This window comes from Lepisma saccharinum, chromosome 4, assembly GCF_977018435.1.
Source record: "Lepisma saccharinum chromosome 4, izLepSacc3.1, whole genome shotgun sequence".
NCBI lineage: Eukaryota > Metazoa > Arthropoda > Insecta > Zygentoma > Lepismatidae > Lepisma > Lepisma saccharinum.
The window spans coordinates 92,480,006-92,495,571 of record NC_139232.1 but is presented as its reverse complement, the minus strand read 5'-3'; the positions used below and the strand labels follow the sequence as shown (position 1 = coordinate 92,495,571).

The 15,566-nt window shown below is 38.5% G+C and overlaps 1 protein-coding gene across 1 annotated transcript in view; it reads left to right on the top strand.

The window, feature by feature from the left end:
- The first annotated feature begins 690 nt into the window (after window positions 1-690).
- LOC145987261 (uncharacterized) overlaps window positions 691-15,566 on the top strand; it is a 193,916-nt gene continuing 179,040 nt past the window's right edge. The window contains exon 1 of the mRNA XM_083121776.1: window positions 691-1,297. Coding sequence (XP_082977902.1) covers window positions 1,225-1,297 — 73 coding nt within the window. The 5' untranslated portion in view covers window positions 691-1,224. The remainder of the gene's footprint in view (window positions 1,298-15,566) is intronic.

The window sequence follows — 15,566 nt, the reverse complement described above, 5'->3', positions numbered from 1 at the left end:
TTACTGTTTTGTATATTTTAACTTAGTTTCTTAGATATTATACGAGAAGATAAAAATATATGAAGAGAAAAGTAACACACATTTCCTGAATTAAGCCTGATTTTTATTTCCTCTTTAATATCGTTTTCATTTGTTAGTATGACTCCTAGCAAAGGTTCTGGTTTGTAGAAATTGTTATGTATGAATTCGCACATTGACAAACAATGAGGCGGAGCGTATTTTTGCAACACGAAATTTCTTTTCGTGTACCAAACAGAGAAGGGTTTCGAAAACGCACCCGAGCTCTGTAAACACGCGTTTGGGTGGGGCAGCAGTCAGAACGAGTGTTTCTCACGCATGGTGCGTGTTTTCCAACGCGTAAATCAGCTTACACGGCGCGTGACGCCGATTTTACGCAAAAAAAGGAGGGAGGGAAGGGGTGAAGGTTGAGACCGTCGCGAATATTTTTCGCGGTTTTATGTAACCTGGGGCTAAACGGGTTTCCACGGAACCAGAAATTGTAGCGAGGGGGCGGTGAGAGCAAAAAAAAAGCATGAGTGGTAAAAGATAGGGAAAAACTGAGGTAAACGTGGGCTTATTTTGCAAGCGACGGCCGGATCGCGCATGCGCCGTTTGACGGAGAGCGGAGGAAGTTCTGTAGCAAAGATCTCCCCGCTTAGAACGGGAGCATCAGTAGCGCGTTTGGCTTTCTCATGTACACATCACTTTGTATCTCCGTCGTCGGATAGTTCCGCGTCACGCCGCGTCAGTGCTTACGTGCTAGCCGCTAAACAATTATCCTCATCGTCATTACCTAATCTCTCTACATCTCCGGAAGAGAGCATCTTCTCCAATTCATCTCGTTCCATTTGGGAATACCCGTCTCGTTTACCAAAATAAAGTCAGAAACCCGGGTAACACTGCAGCGAAAAATAAAATAAGTTAATAACAGAGTGAAAAAACCCGCGATGTATAAAAAAGAATTTGCTTCGAGTAAAAAACAGCGAGACAAACTTACAGAAGTTTCTTGTGAGTGTTTGAAAGTGTTGTGACATTCCTGCCCCAAAAGTTGTGTCTGAAAACTAGACCTATATTGTTTATGTTGTCCTGTATTCAACTTGCAATTTCTTCGAGTAAATCTATAAGGAAGTTCTCTGTGGACATTTTTAGAAAAGGAAAAAAACTATGTACCATTTCAATGCGTTTCAAGTTCACCAGAGACTGTGACGATTAATTTTTTAAAAAATGACGGTCACAACGAATCGCCTTCACAATGTTCTTCTGGGATTTTTGACATTAATTATCTTGTCAGTGCAAGGTAGGTTAAATTCCACGTTATACTTTTCCTCCTACTAGAGTCTTCTAATCTTAAGGTATGTTACAATCTAATGCATGCAATGAATATCTGTGAATTCTGAAAACAGTTCTGCAGAGAATATTACCAAATTACTATAATGACTCTGAACAAATAACGTACTTTATGGTATCTGATTGTGCTAAATCTATAATTCAAGCTTTGAAACAAGTATTGTTTTAAAGTTCGAATTATAGTAATTATTCTGGATTAATGTGCACGAAAATTTGTAAAAACCTTTATAAAGATTCTACACTTGCGGAAACCTGCCTTCTATCCTAGGTATTTCTAAACTTTGACCAAGAAATTGTCTAAATCTTTTCCTAGGTGAACGGGCATTAGACTTGAACTTTGTATTGTCGCTAGAGTAGATATCTTGTTTTACTAGTTTTACTATGGATCTGAAATATCTGTACGTAGAATAGTAATCTGTGCATTTCTTTCAATATAGCTTTCGAACATGGTACCGTAATAATTGTACATAATGTGACAAAATATTATGTTTTTCGAATAATATGATTGATATGTTGCAAAGCATGATTAAAAAGATTGGGTTACTGAAAATTGAAAATGCAAAAATTAATTCCAAAATACGTTATTAAAATAAAAATGCTATTATTACTTTTATTAACATCATTTGTGCTTGTAATAACAAATGTGATCTTACTTGAAATTAATGTGACAAATTAACTTGAAACTGTCGGGCACTAGTTTAATGATTAAAACGGCTCGTGAATTCACGAAAACGTAAGTGCTTCGTAATACACTTGGCAAATTTGAAGACTCTTGATCCATAGATATATTCAAGGTGAGGGTGGGGGGGGGGGTACAGGAAAATACTGCCCCGTACACACATTCTTACATGGACGGGAACACTTTATAAATTTATGTGAAATGAAATTTGAGAACTAAGACTATGGTTTGAATTAATGTGAAATACGACCACACAGGTGGATTTTAGGATTCTCGAAATATTTCGCCAGTGTTTCCAATTACGATAAACTGGATCCTCTCAAAAGTAATTTTATACGCCGTTACCTAGTTTAGAGGCACATTAACCCTATTCTATATCTTAAATGCATAGACAAAATCTTAAGAGGCATACCTGAAATAAGTAACTCCATTCTTGCCACACTGTTCCCTGCATGTCGGTGGTTATGAATGCTCAGTATGTACTCTGCTTTGTCACTGTTGTTGGTGTGTTTTATAGAACAGGACTTCAAGCGGAGTTAAATCTGGTAATCTAGGAGGCCGAGAACAGAACGGCAGGACTTTATCCAACATGTCAAGAATTTCTGAAAGCAAGAAAATAGATGATTGCACTGCAATATAATTTCATGGTTATTCACTTTGTTAAGAAATAACGTCAGAAATATACTATTTAATTTAATACTAGAACGTATAGAACACTATACATTTACATTAGTTTGAATTTTCTTGCTTAAATGCAATATTAAGTAAAAAGTAATTGTAATGCTAGGGACGGATATTCTGAAAACAATAGTTTTATGCAAACATTCAATGAAGTAAGCAGCCTTCTACAGCACGCTGACAGTAAAAACAATTGAATGTTTAGTCAGAATTTAAACCCGTCTCGAAACACTCTCTTCCCCAGTTTCATCCTTAATACACTAGAATCTACCCACAATTCATCATTCACTTTCTTCTTTCATTACTACAAGTTGATTTAGTGTGTAGAAAAGAAACAAGTCGATCTAATTCTGTTAAATATCATTAAAATGCATTCCTTGTAATCCAAGTTACATAGACGAGGAAAAAAATGTACGCTCGTCTTTAGTTAATTTAGCAAGTTAGAAGATCAGAGCTTCATTATGGAGAGATAATCTACAAAGATGAAAGGGAACTGTGTCGGATGATCTTCTCCACCGTTGTTGACTATGAATATCTAGGAGATTACATACAGAAACTATACATTTTGATAATTCAAAACCATACAAAATTCTAGCACACGAAAATTGCTTCACCCTTTTTTGGCTTATTTGTAATTTTTCAGTACTATTGGCAGCTATCATATTGTACACTCTTGTACAAAGAACTGAGCACTTCTATTTTTTTTACTTTCAAGACAGTTTATTGAAGCGTAATATAGACTTGTCTATGGTAAATACATTTAGGTATGATTCATAATTCTTCTGTTTTTAGTTTTCGAGATATCAAATTTTATTTAGAGTAATGACGATCCCCTTTATTGTTTTTTTTTTCCAAAAGGTCCAAAACTAAATAAAATGTAATATGAAAACGATGGTTTCCTATTCTGACCGAAGGGTAACATCCCCCCCACCCCCCCGGTGTTTAGCATCGTCTTGAAAGCTCCGAAAATAATGCCTTTTCATCATCTTCCTATTGGTGGTCATAAATAATAAACAAAGAAATACATATATTTTTCACTTTTGGCATTACCTGCATGTATATATAGAGGTATATATAGCAGTTACTTGGCATATTCTGGTGTTTGATGTATGCATATTGCAACACTCTTGTTTCAATATTAGTTCATAATCGCACATGTGCATTTATGTCCACGCTTTCTACGAAGTGAACATTTTGCTTCTATTTAGTTGAAGAGGTAGTGTAAATGCATAGTTTGATTGGGTGATTGTTATGGTTTCATTTACTTCACTTTTCTGACACTTTTGATGAGTGATGATATGATGAAATTGAAATTGGAAGGGATATTAAAAAAAAAAGCGCGCTCAGGCCGATATTCGAATCCGGGACCCCTATCGTTGTTGCACGCTGTGTGAACCACTCCGTCATGGAGATCGCTTTAAATACAAAGACACTAGTAGTCCAAGCGACATACAAATTGCCTGGTTGTCAGCATGTGACCTACAAACATCTGGACGAAACATGGCTCCCAAAAGCTTTTGCGTTTTTCACAATTTCAAAAATAATGTAAGAAATGTTTGAACAATCACAAATGTTTCCTGTATATGTTCTCGTGATTCCTCAGCTATTCCAAGAGATTCTAACAAATATTTATCACACATTGTATGAGGACCACCTGTGTTCTTGATGGAAGGTTTCTGTCAGAGTGGAAACATTCAATACACGGAAACTGCATAGCCGAGTAGAGTATTTATAAACCTTGATTTAAAACACGTCATTCCTCTTTAAAATTCTAAATGAATAATTTCAGATGTATCCTTAACGCAAGTGGTAAGTATCATTCGTCTATTTGACTTTATCATGACAGAAAGAGAACTGTTAGTTATTTTTCAAATTTAAGCAAAATAGTATTTTTATCTACCATGATATATGATATTATATTTTCTTATCGGGAATATATGGAGGGAAATCCCATGGGTAATCCCTCGTTAATTTGTACCCTGTCGAACAACTTTGCGAAGTTCCTCCAACGGAAATCGAATCAGCGATACCTTAATTACAAGGCAACAGCACCATCACTACTCCATCGGAGGGCCTCCCCGATGGCACAGTGGTAGCGTCGTCGCCTTGTAATCAAGAGGACCCGGGTTCGATTCCCGGTAGAGACACGTAGTGATTCGGATCCCACTTTAATCTGTATGTCTAGTCCCGATTAGCCTTATTGTACATAAAGTGGACTTAAAACAGCAAATCAATCAATCAATCAAACCATTCCATCGGGAGGCACAAAAGAGGAATGACACTGTGGAATTTAAAGACTAGAGATACACAAATTTCTTTAAAAAAGCTTACCTCAGCAAAAATGAAATTATAAATATATTATAACTTAACAAGTTTAAAAACAAGACGCTGCAATCCATTGTTTGCGCACCTCACATCACATTTCCCCACTCCATTGTCTGCGGCGACGTTCGTTCGCAGTGTTGCAACCTGGAGGGAGCGGAATTGTCAGAATTTTCAACGAAATTTGAATGTGAAAGGCATGAATTAGTATCCCGTCACCTACGCTACCTATTGATTACGCTAAATTCTAAATACATTTTGATATTTTCGCTTAAAAAAAAAAGAAAAAAAAAAACTGGCCACTGCTCGATGTCGCATTCAGAAAATGAAGTCATTCGCCCTGTAGTTTCTCTTCGTTATAAACCTTAACGCTCGTGCATAATACTACAGTTTACGATCAGCGCACCGCACGCATTTTCAAAGGCCGGATTAAATGAAATGAACCACTGATATAATAGGAGCCTGCATGCACCGTCACTCTAAACAGTGAAAATTGTTTGTCATATTTGTTTTAGCTTAATTTTGCTGAGTTGGCACCACTGGTACTCTCAACGCCAGACCAGTGAGTAGAAGAGTGGTGGGGAGGATGACGTAATAGGAAGTGCTCCGCAGCGATCTGCGCATATCGGGACTTAACTTGTCAGGCTATAGTAGCAACTTTTTGATGATAATAATTAATGAGACCAACCTTTACCCACACAACTTTTGATTTTTTTAGAAATGTTGTTAAAACTTCATTGACCGTCAGAAGCACAAATATTAATAGCACGTCGTTCCTGCAGAAGCTTTTTAGATGTATATGAACAAAAATCCAGCATGCGAAAGCAGCGAATATTTCCGGTCAGATAAAATTGCGTTTCTCCCGGAAGGTCATGTAAAAATATGTTGCTGACGTCATCGCCTAAGGGAACACAAAACATATACGTCGGATCTATCAATCAGACATGTTTTCAAAAACCCAACAAGACCGCAAGGACATTTCAATGTGGAAAGCAATTTTCTAACACATCATCTGCTGAAACCGGAACACCGATTGTCATTTTTGCTTGGGTACATACTTCCCCGATGGCTTAGTGAGTTTGTAAACAAATGGTCCCTGGTTCGATGTCCGGCACAGACACGTAGTGGTTTGGATCCTTATCTAAACTGTTGATCCAGTCCCGATTTGCCTATTTGTGCACAAACGTACTTAAAAAAAGATCTGATATTAGCGTGACTACATGATAAAAGAACAATGCAATTGCATTAACATCCGGACTCGATGTATTATCATAAAGCTACACAATTTCAGCATATTCAAAACAGTCCATTTCGGCTGAAATATCTGATTTACTTCTTTTCTGGGAAAAGTTCAAGAGTTCGATTCCAGCACCAAGTTTTGTGAGCATATTTCCAAGCGAGGCTCCAGCAAGGCTACATTTACATAAAGCGTAATGGGTTGGAAAATTCTCCGGTTTTTCCAGGACATACAAACATATTTTTTATCGTCTCACCACTACGTCGCTCACAAAGTAACTTTTAGCTTATGATTCGTTCTCGAGAGTTGGCGAAAAGTGGTTTCTTTTATATGCTTTTTTTAGGGCTGGTTAACTTGCCTTACTGCTACTAGAGCAGATGGTGGGCTAATTTTGGTGCTGAAACTTGAGTTCGCGTATGAGGATTGTAAAAGCCAAAAATATGAAACAGTTGTGAATGCTGTCAGCACCTACTGTGCTCGCAAAACCGTTCACGTTACTGTTTTTCAATTTCTGGCAAACAACTCTAACGAGAAATTTCGGGAATGCAATCCCTAGTACATCAAATAATCCCGAGATTTCGGGATTAGGGATTCTAATTTTGGGATCCTGTGAGTGGAATCCCGATCATTGATGTTGACAAATCACTTGTCCCTTCTTCCTTTTGGATCACTTCACACGAATGGAAAATAAGAGTTTATGTGTGTCGAAAGCGACAATAGCCCCGTCTAGTTGGCTGCACTTTTTGACACTCGGTGCAGTGCAGGTGTATCCAGTGTCAGGGTGGTGAAATGAAATGACGTTCAACCAACTAAACGGAAAGCGGTGTTGAAGTTCAGAAGATTCAACAAATGCCTGTCTGCTGCTTTAAACGGTCATTTGATTAGTTAGCACGCACCACGTGACCATACACCAAACATACACCTGTCGGAAAGGTAGTGCAGATGGTGCAGACACCAAATACACTACTTGACTCGAAATCAACGAACTATACGCCTCGTTGCAAAGAGAGTCAAAGCTAGTCAAAGAGTGCAGCCAACTAGACGGGGCTAATGCATAACATACACGGCAAGAAAACATAAGGAAAAGAGAACAGAAAGCAAGTTTTTCCGAGTGTTGACAGTCTTTACACTACTCAGTATGCAATAATATTCTTATTACAAAACATCACTTTGCCTTATTCTACTTTTTATTGGAATTAAAACACAATTTGCTGGAAAATATAACTGACAAAGAAAATAATCGTATTAATTTCTGGAGATACTTGTCTTGGATTTCCATAGGGAGATAAGGACGATTTTATGGAAAACAACTTATAGAGTTTGTAAGTAAGGTAAAGTTCCCCGTGAACTTGGACCCATGCATTGAGGTACATATAGGGGGCTGTGGGGATAGGGCTCCACACATTTAGGTGTGATGTGCACGCTCCGACCGCCTTTACGCACCTTCCTCCAGGGATGCCCCCAGGTATCCATTTAATTTAGGCAGGGTGAACCCCAAAGCCGATTTATGAGGGGACAAGGCAAGAAAATTCCGACGTTACATCACCCACTCCAGAAATCGAATCCATGTCTCCCGCGTGGCAGTTACACGTCCCACCGATTACACCACGGCGGATCATAGAGTGTGATGGGATACTTGATACCGAGTGTTCACGCTCACTGAAGTGAACCAAATTTTATATCTGTAGATTTAGTGGCTTCTGGTATAACTTCTGAGATAATGCATCTTAATACTTTAGCGAGAGTAGTTCTGTACTAGCTAGCTTACAATGTTAATTGAACATTATCAATTTCGTAGTTCTTCTTTACATCGATGGCGGGGATCGAACATACGACGCACCTGTGATTTCCCTGTACATTCGGTGTGCTAACCAACTAATACCACCACCAAAACGTAGTGTTAAAATAAGTACAACTAAATAGAGTACCTGTTAAAGGTAAAGCTACCCCTATACATTGTAATATGGAGATAGCCCCCACACATTCACAGTGTCGGCCATTTCTGGAGGTGATGAACACCAGAGCCCTCCTGCAGCCGTCAACCTCACAAGGACTTACATATTTGAGGCTGGGTAAACCCTAAATCTGGGACAATTCTGGAATAATTCCCACCGGAAATCGAACCCGGGTTCCCCGCATAGCAATCAGACGCCATACAGACAGAACTGCAGGGGGCCACGAAAAGCACTAGACAATAAATAATGTTTAATTGGCAATGAATGCAATGATGGGCGCATGGATATTATCATAGTTTCTTGTCGTAGTGTTGTTTAGTACCATAGAATGAGAACACAAGAGTATGATCTCGGGGTATGTGCTTATGGAGACAACATTTACTGCTCCAACAGCTTCATACGAGATGCAAGTACTAAACCGGAGATGAAACTGCATAGCTTCAAGGAGTTGTGCCTTGACAAGGGAAGTAATCAATGTTAATTAATGGGCCTTCCCTACATGCAATATGTTGATGAAACACATCAAGCGGGATGTTGAATTACCGCTCGTGTGCAGAAGTTTGTAATTATGCTTGTATTTGCCCTACTGACGCCACAGAAAACATAACTCAAAGAGAAAGCAGTGTATAGTGGCATTGCGAGATTTGCTAGCCGTCGTATACTATTATACCAGTTTTCAAAGGCGTAATCTAATCTCGATGTATGGTAGGCCACCTCTTTTGGTGAATGTAAGGTAAAACTCAAGTTTCCTATGTTCTTTTCACCGTGCCAGGAATGTTTCCACACATTCTCAACATAGGCGTTCGCACGGGGGGCAATTGCACCCCCTAATCATGGAAGTCCGCAATTTTTTCCACGGAGAGACAAGCAAGGTATTTTTCCATAGTGTTGACCCCCTCAAAAACACCACTTGAATTTGAAATTATCCCATTATCAAATTATGCGTGTGAAATATATACTTTTAGGTTGACATTCAATATCTAAGGGGGAGCTGTGACCATCCTTGCCCGCCCTACCAGACGTGCATGTACCTCCTACATTATTGCACTTTCACCTAGAAATTTAGTGGAGAGGAATTTTATCGCCGTTATTAAACGATATTATACTCTTAAAGAAAATCAAGTATTTTCAAGCCGATTAAAGTTCAAAGCAACTACGGGGGAAGGGGATGCAGTGGCGAAATCACAGGAGGCAATGGGTATTGCCCCTCCCCAATCATGAACGGAAATCAATTCTAGGGGGGCAAGGGGGGCAAACATTGAGGTAAAAGAAAGCAAGACTAGTAGAATCTAAGAGCAGGACAAAAGGATACTCATGATGGAATTCGTTTTCGCGTCGTTCTTACATTCTTTTTTCCAGATGGCCAAGAATAGCGTACCTGCAGGGTTACACAGAGGGACAATTGCCTCCATCGATATCAAATTTTATACAAATAAAAATACATTTTGTAAAATATTCTTGCTCGCTTCGGACGCAATTTCTCCTCTTCTTACACTCAAGTTCCGAGCCGTAGCAATGGGGTGGTTGGAGTTGGCCCTTTGCGACGAATGATCTAAATGAAAAAAAATGGTAAAAGAGAATGCCATGGCGCTCCCGTGAAATTTTTGTACGATATTAAATCAATATTGTTTTTAGTTTGCAAAAATTTGGATTTAAAACTTGTTTTGCTTGCTTCGCTCGCAATTTTATTGTTTTCTGTAACGCATTGTAAATTACCAGAGAGTGAAGTTATAACTACTAATTGCTTCAGACTCTTGCTGCAAGGCAGTTTTGTCTTAAATGCATCAACACAATTATTTGGAGGAAAAGGAGCGCGGCACAGAGACAATTTATTTATTCCTTATGGTGCCTCTACGCTGTGGCAGGCTTAAACTGCCCAATTAGTCTATCTGTGCATATTTGAAGAACTTCCAGAAAAGTCTACCTCAGCATACTTTGAAGAACTTTCCGATTAGTCAACCTTAGCACACTTTGAATAACATCCCCATTAGTCTACCTTAGCACACTTTGAATAACACCCCGATTAGTCTACCTTAGAATAATTTGAAGAACTTCCAAATTAGTCTACCTTAGCATACTTTGAAGAACTTCCCATTTAGTCTTCCTTAGCACACATGGAATAACATCCCCATTAGTCTACCTTAGCATACTTTGAAGAACTTTCCGATTAGTCAACCTTAGCACACTTTGAATAACATCCCCATTAGTCTACCTTAGCACACTTTGAATAACATCCCAATTAGTCTACCTTAGCATACTTTGAAGAACTTCCATTAGTCTACATTAGAATAATTTGAAGAACTTTCCGATTAGTCAACCTTAGCATACTTTGAAGAACTTCCCCATTAGTCTACCTTAGCACACTTTGAAGAACTTCCCAATTAGTCTACCTTAGCATACTTTGAAGAACTTTCCGATTAGTCAACCTTAGCACACTTTGAATAACATCCCGATTAGTCTACCTTAGCATACTTTGAAGAACTTTCCGATTAGTCAACCTTAGCACACTTTGAATAACATCCCCATTAGTCTACCTTAGCACACTTTGAATAACATCCCGATTAGTCTACCTTAGCATACTTTGAAGAATTTCCCGATTAGTCTACCTTAGCATACTTTGAAGAACTTCCCATTTAGTCTTCCTTAGCACACATGGAATAACATCCCGATTAGTCTACCTTTGAATAATTTGAAGAACTTCCAAATTAGTCTACCTTAGCATACTTTGAACAACTTCCCATTTAGTCTACCTTAGCACACATGGGATAACATCCCCATTAGTCTACCTTAGCATACTTTGAAGAACTTTCTGATTAGTCAACCTTAGCACACTTTGAATAACATCCCGATTAGTCTACCTTAGCATACTTTGATGAACTTTCCGATTAGTCAACCTTAGCACACTTTGAATAACATCCCGATTAGTCTACCTTAGCACACTTTGAATAACACCCCGATTAGTCTACCTTAGAATAATTTGAAGAACTTCCAAATTAGTCTACCTTAGCATACTTTGAAGAACTTCCCATTTAGTCTTCCTTAGCACACATGGAATAACATCCCCATTAGTCTACCTTAGCATACTTTGAAGAACTTTCCGATTAGTCAACCTTAGCACACTTTGAATAACATCCCCATTAGTCTACCTTAGCACACTTTGAATAACATCCCAATTAGTCTACCTTAGCATACTTTGAAGAACTTCCATTAGTCTACATTAGAATAATTTGAAGAACTTTCCGATTAGTCAACCTTAGCATACTTTGAAGAACTTCCCATTTAGTCTTCCTTAGCACACATGGAATAACATCCCCATTAGTCTACCTTAGCATACTTTGAAGAACTTTCCGATTAGTCAACCTTAGCACACTTTGAATAACATCCCCATTAGTCTACCTTAGCACACTTTGAATAACACCCCGATTAGTCTACCTTAGAATAATTTGAAGAACTTCCAAATTAGTCTACCTTAGCATACTTTGAAGAACTTCCCATTTAGTCTTCCTTAGCACACATGGAATAACATCCCCATTAGTCTACCTTAGCATACTTTGAAGAACTTTCCGATTAGTCAACCTTAGCACACTTTGAATAACATCCCCATTAGTCTACCTTAGCACACTTTGAATAACATCCCAATTAGTCTACCTTAGCATACTTTGAAGAACTTCCATTAGTCTACATTAGAATAATTTGAAGAACTTTCCGATTAGTCAACCTTAGCATACTTTGAAGAACTTCCCCATTAGTCTACCTTAGCACACTTTGAAGAACTTCCCAATTAGTCTACCTTAGCATACTTTGAAGAACTTTCCGATTAGTCAACCTTAGCACACTTTGAATAACATCCCGATTAGTCTACCTTAGCATACTTTGAAGAACTTTCCGATTAGTCAACCTTAGCACACTTTGAATAACATCCCCATTAGTCTACCTTAGCACACTTTGAATAACATCCCGATTAGTCTACCTTAGCATACTTTGAAGAATTTCCCGATTAGTCTACCTTAGCATACTTTGAAGAACTTTGCGATTAGTCAACCTTAGCACACATGGAATAACATCCCGATTAGTCTACCTTTGAATAATTTGAAGAACTTCCAAATTAGTCTACCTTAGCATACTTTGAACAACTTCCCATTTAGTCTACCTTAGCACACATGGGATAACATCCCCATTAGTCTACCTTAGCATACTTTGAAGAACTTTCTGATTAGTCAACCTTAGCACACTTTGAATAACATCCCGATTAGTCTACCTTAGCATACTTTGATGAACTTTCCGATTAGTCAACCTTAGCACACTTTGAATAACATCCCGATTAGTCTACCTTAGCATACTTTGAAGAACTTTCCGATTAGTCAACCTTAGCACACTTTGAATACATCCCGATTAGTCTACCTTTGAATAATTTGAAGAACTTCCAAATTAGTCTACCTTAGCATACTTTGAAGAACTTCCCATTTAGTCTACCTTAGCACACATGGAATAACATCCCCATTAGTCTACCTTAGCATACTTTGAAGAACTTTCCGATTAGTCAACCTTAGCACACTTTGAATAACATCCCGATTAGTCTACCTTAGCATACTTTGAAGAACTTTCCGATTAGTCAACCTTAGCACACTTTGAATAACATCCCCATTAGTCTATCTTAGCACACTTTGAATAACATCCCGATTAGTCTACCTTAGCATACTTTGAAGAACTTCCCATTAGTCTACTTTAGAATAATTTGAAGAACTTTCCGATTAGTCAATCTTAGCATACTTTGAAGAACTTCCCCATTAGTCTACCTTAGCACACTTTGAAGAACTTCCCAATTAGTCTACCTTAGCATACTTTGAAGAACTTTCCGATTAGTCAACCTTAGCACACTTTGAATAACATCCCGATTAGTCTACCTTAGCATACTTTGAAGAACTTTCCGATTAGTCAACCTTAGCACACTTTGAATAACATCCCAATTAGTCTACCTTAGTACACTTTGAAGAACTTTCCAATTAGTCTACCTTAGCACACTTTGAAGAACTTCCCAATTAGTCTACCTTAGTACACTTTGAAGAACTTCCCAATTAGTCTACCTTAGTACACTTTGAAGAACTTCCGATTAGTCAACTTTAGCTTACTTTGAAGAGCTTCCCCATTAGTCTACCTTAGCACACTTTGAAGAACTTCCCAATTAGTCTACCTTAGCAGACTTTGAAGAACTTCCCAATTAGTTTACCTTAGCATACTTTGAAGAACTTCCCAAGTAGTCTATCTTAGCATACTTTGAAGCAATTCCTATTTAGTCTACCTCAGCATAATTTGAAGAACTTCCCAATTAGCTACCTTATCATACTTTGAAACACTTCCAAATTAGTCTACCTTAGCATACTTTGAAGAACTTCTGGATTATTCCACATATGCTTACTCTGAAGATCTTCCACATTAGTCTATCTATGCATAATTTGACGATTTTTTGTCTCTGTCCTATCTTATGCCTGGTTTCAATTTTCACTGATAATAGGGCCTCCCCGATGGCGCAGTGCTGGCGTCGTCGTCTTGTTATGAAGGGGTCCCAGGTTTGATACCCGTTGGAGGCAAATAGTGGTTCGGATCCCACTTTATACTGTAGGTCCAGCCCCAATTAGCCCTACTGTGCATAAAGTGGACTTAAAACACTAACTCAACCCAACTCACTGTTAATATTCTCTTTCCCGTACGAGTTTGTTGTAGGAAACCACGATTAAACAGACAAACGTCTAGCAGTCTATCCGTACATTCTTTGTCAAACGTTTCTGTCTGTGTCCTATTTGTCTTGCTTGTATTTCCACTCAACATAATCTATTTCCCTTACGAATTTACTGTAGGAAACCACAATTATAGTAACAAACTTCCAACAGTCAATATGTGCATACTTTGAAAACCTTCCCGATTAGTCTACATGTGAATAGCTTGTCGGACTTACCCTATTAGTCTATAAGAGTATACATTGACAAGGTTTCTTATTAGTCTATAAACTAATGCTTTGAAGAACTACCTTCTTGTCTGTCCTATCTGATGTCTTACTCCAATTTCACCTCAAAAAATCAATTTCGCTCATGAATTTATTGTAGGAGATCACAATTATACTGACAAATGTCCAGAAATTTTACCCAAGGACAGGACGTGATAGGAGATGGAAGGAGATTGTGTAAAGCAACTGTGACCATAAAACAAGTGTTGTGAGAATCTCTTAGCAACAAAGTTACAGGAAAGGCTTGGAAAGCTGTTGAATTTTGCATTTCTGAAAAAAAAACAGTGGAGAATGCCAAGAAATTGTTGGCTGAAATTCAGCGATAGTTTGAAATGCACATGTTCGTGGAACAGCGATGTTTTACTCTGTGTGCGAGAAAATAGCAAAAAACTCGCGCACCGTTTGTAGCCATGCCATCAATTAGGAGATCTGAACCGGTAATAAGTTCGTATTCGAATCATCACTGGTTTTGCACATTTGCTATTGATTCTGTTTTTTATCATATTTTAAAGTGAAGTTGCAGATTTAACTTTTCTGGTTACGAGATAAAACGTAGATATTGATTGACTGGTTGATTTGGAGTTTTAATTCCGCTTTATGCACAGGAAGGCTAATCGGGAACGGACCTACAGTTTAAAATGGGATCCGAACCACTATGTGCCTCCAGCTGGTATCGAACCCGGGACCCCTTGATTACAAGGCGACGACGCTGCGCCATCGGGGAGGCCAAAACGTAGGTATTATCAAAAGAGGGTTTCAATTCCCAGTTAGACGGGAGGATAATACTAACAATTTCTAAAATGCAAGTGTGACAGTCAGATTTACCGTCATTATTATTATTATCATTATTATGCATGTATGTAGCGGTAAAAAGACGTGTTGATTCAAAGTGTTGAGTGTTTTAATTTGTAAGATTACATATTTGATTTTTGCCAAGCCGACGGGAGAAACGAGACGTTCGCGTGTGTTAAGGGTGAGCACCTGAAGGGTCACGCTATGCGTCTAAAGCTTAGGAAATTCGACCGTAATGACAAACATTTAAATATCTCGGTTTCCAACGGTCAGATTCATGTGAAACTTATACCAGCGCAGCGGCATGTGTGCAAGGACGGATGTGTGGAGTTTCGTCACGATCAAGCGACAATTACGGACGCCAGATCAAATCGGTTCTAATTGATCAGTTTGTGGACAGCGATCGCAATTGAGCTATGGGCGACAGCCAGGCGGAAGCTTAATCCGCGCAAGTAAACTTCGGACACGGTCCGTCCTAGTTTGGAGACAATAGAGCGTGGTGGAATAACCTCTTCGGAAGAGTCACTCCAACGTGCGCCTAGCGTCCTTTTTCAA